The 3,230-nt window shown below is 43.7% G+C and overlaps 1 protein-coding gene across 1 annotated transcript in view; it reads left to right on the top strand.

The window, feature by feature from the left end:
* The first annotated feature begins 471 nt into the window (after positions 1 to 471).
* The window catches only part of LOC111981034 (C-type lectin BfL-2-like), a 16,233-nt gene continuing 13,474 nt past the window's right edge, over positions 472 to 3,230 (top strand). The window contains exons 1-2 of the mRNA XM_024012157.2: positions 472 to 580; positions 760 to 1,134. Coding sequence (XP_023867925.1) covers positions 535 to 580; positions 760 to 1,134 — 421 coding nt within the window. The 5' untranslated portion in view covers positions 472 to 534. The remainder of the gene's footprint in view (positions 581 to 759; positions 1,135 to 3,230) is intronic.

The following is a 3,230-nucleotide window of genomic DNA, read 5'->3' as shown; positions in this document are numbered from 1 at the left end:
CTATAATCGACTCCACAACCACCAAGCCACTACTAATGGATGTCCCCACCCTACCAACTACCACTACTATGGACAGTCACCCTCTCACACCTACCAACTAATGGACCGTCCCACCACTCACCAACTCCACTACTATGGACAGTCCACCCCTCGACACTACCATACAATGAAAGTCCACCACTCACCATCCAACAATGGACAATCACCACTCACACCTACCACAACATCCAGTCCACCACCTACCAACTACCACTACTAATGGACAGTCCACCACCTCCTCCACCACTACTGGACAGTCACCCCTCACCACTACCATAATGGCCATCCACCTCACCATCCACACTATGACATCCACCACCTCACCATCACTATGACGTCACACCACACTACACACTAAATGGACAACCACCCCACTCAACTACCACTAGCTATTGGACATCACCACTCACAACACACTACTAGACATCCACAACACCACCAACCTCAACTTCCAGTGGACAACTGACCTCATTAGGTCCCACCTCCCCAGACAGGATGCCCACATCCTCCCCCAGTAGTGCAAATGTTCCACTCCATCCGGGTGAGTGTCAGACATGGAGCTACATTCTGTACCTATCTGTACAAAGGTGTACAAGTGAAAGTTGTTGGATATTTAATGGCAGCTAAGACTGTAAGTGTTTGTGTATTTGTGGTTTTGTGTTTCTGAACTTGCATTTACATGTGTGCAATTTCATGTGTGTTTGTGTCTTGTCCATGCAGATTACCTGCACTACTTCAATGAGTCCAAGAGCTGGATCAATGCACTGGAATTCTGTGAGAGTCGTGGCTCCAAGTCCAACCTGGTGCACATCACCAACCAGACCGTTCAGGCTGATGTAACCCAGCTCCTGTCCAATGTGGAGCTGGCATGTGGGGGGGTGTGGATTGGTCTGGAGCGGTCCATCTTTGAGTGGAGCGCCCCCTGGCTGTGGACCAGTGGTGATGTTGATAAGGTGGTGAAGTACAGAGAGTGGCACAGCTGCTTCCCCCTCAACCCCATCAATTACCACTGTGGTAAGATGGTCCGGGTTGGTAACAGAGAACTGAAGTGGCTGGATGCTTCCTGTCATCAGGAATTGCCCTTCATCTGTCAAGGTGCGTTGCTCAACTTTCTAGCTCCTATTTTGGAGCTTGTTCAGTGGGGTGGAACATTCAGAATGTTACAGATAGACAAATATTACAGTGGCGATTTTAGCTTGTAAATCTTAGTGGGGGCAAACAAACCAAAAATGTTGGATGCATGCCGGCAAAGCTACTACACAACACAAAAAAATACATTAATTGCACTATAACGGTGATCAACAGTGTCCACAAGCTGTTAGGCACTACATAAAGCTGTCCCAACAGCAGAGTCCCAACACCTTACCACTGCTACATCTGGCTTTCAGCGGAGCCTTGTCTGGCAGAGAAACAGTTCATTCAGCCTCATTTACTGCCTTTTTAAAAAACATAGCTGATATGGCTGACTTTTTTGAACAAATGTGGTTTCTACTGACATTTGAGATGTGCAAACTATGACATAAGTGGACAATAAGCGGATAAGAGGCAATCCGTCATTTCGATTAAGACATTAATGTGCGAGTGAAGGCGAAAGTAGTCAATGTAACTATTTGTTCAGCACTTTTGAAATGTATAGCGACAGAATTCAGAACATGGGCAGTTCTTACAGTGTAATCCCTGTACAACAAATCAGAACAGTCAATGAAAGCTCTTACAATATTCAATGATTAMATTTCTCTAAAACAGGTAATAGGCTACACGTGCCCCACCAAGTTAGAACAGTAGGCAAAAATAAGAGGTGAAAATAGACAAAATTATTAGGGTGAGGCACATTGAACGCCGTTTGGGTGTTTGTGTGTCAAAACAGATACACGTCATATAACGCRTTAAATAAGCTTTTCATTTGACACGTCAAATAACACAATTCTATTATAGAATGTTGTGTGTGCTGAATTTGCACGTGCAAGCCAAGCGCCACCACTACTGTCAGTAGCACTGTCAAAGCTGTACAAAAAAAGTTTGCAAACAAGCACACGACCACRAACGATTTGTTTACTGTGAAAAATAGACCAAATTATTAGAGTGAAGCACATGGGTAACTAACAGCTTACTACACAACATACACTTAGTATTACTTTCTTAGCTACAATATAGATATCTCTCTGGCATACTACATAATTTATGAAGCAGCATAAGACATTTTTGGTCTGATGTTGTTGTGATGTGCTTGAACAGGAAAGTGGCGCGGCGGTCCTTCGTGGGTAAATTTTATCATAAAAGAGAAAGATGCCGGATTTACAATTCCAAGTTGAATGACCTTTCAAAACGTATTTTCCTTGTTTGAGCTGTTTATTCCCGACTTCCCAGTTGCAATGCTTGCAGCACCGATACATTTTATACATATTTTCTCTTCATTAATTCTCTTCATATGACAAGGATAAAAAGGATTTGCCAGTAGACTTGATTCATTATCATGACTGCTAGCTAAGATTGTGAAAGTAAGATGTTGACATGATCAGTCCAATCAAAGCTACTGTACATAACGTGATTTGACGTCATTTCTCTGGCCAATGACCTTGAGCCTTCTTGTAAGTGCACTTGTAATATAACTCTATGGCAGGACCGAAAGGGCTGAAATGTTAGATGTTTACCCTTACTAAGACTGATGCTTGGAGATTGCGTAAAGGTCCCCATGAGTGACAGAACACTGAGCCAATCACGGCGCAATGCTCCTATTTTCTGCTGGCCCGCCCCACCACCACAGAAAGAGCTGAGCTAGGCTGAAACACCTGCATTTAGGAGCTGCCTTACTCAAGAAAATAAAAAAGAGACTATGTTTGTATGCGGCTTTATTAACTCAAATATGTATATTGTTGATGATTCGTTACTAGAGAAATGAGACCAAGTCAAGACGCTGGACAGGGTGGATCGGTATATAGTAAGACAGTTTATTCGATGTAAAGATATCTGAGCAAAGCATGCACGGCCTCATTCATTTAGCTCAGAAGGAACTAGCCGACAGGAGTCCCGAAACATGGAGTGCATTTACATTTTATACATTAATTGACGTAGGTAGATTCTGGCAGTTCGTACTCCTGACTGGTCGCTGTGTGTGGAGGGCAGTCCCCTTCAGGCTGATATCAATGTTCCATTGGTTCTTAGTAGTGTTCTTTGTCCTTGGAACCCAGCCC

Source organism: Salvelinus sp. IW2-2015, linkage group LG3 (assembly GCF_002910315.2).
Source record: "Salvelinus sp. IW2-2015 linkage group LG3, ASM291031v2, whole genome shotgun sequence".
Lineage (NCBI taxonomy): Eukaryota > Metazoa > Chordata > Actinopteri > Salmoniformes > Salmonidae > Salvelinus > Salvelinus sp. IW2-2015.
The sequence above is the reverse complement of the archived record's forward strand: the minus strand, read 5'-3'. Positions and strand labels throughout refer to the sequence as shown.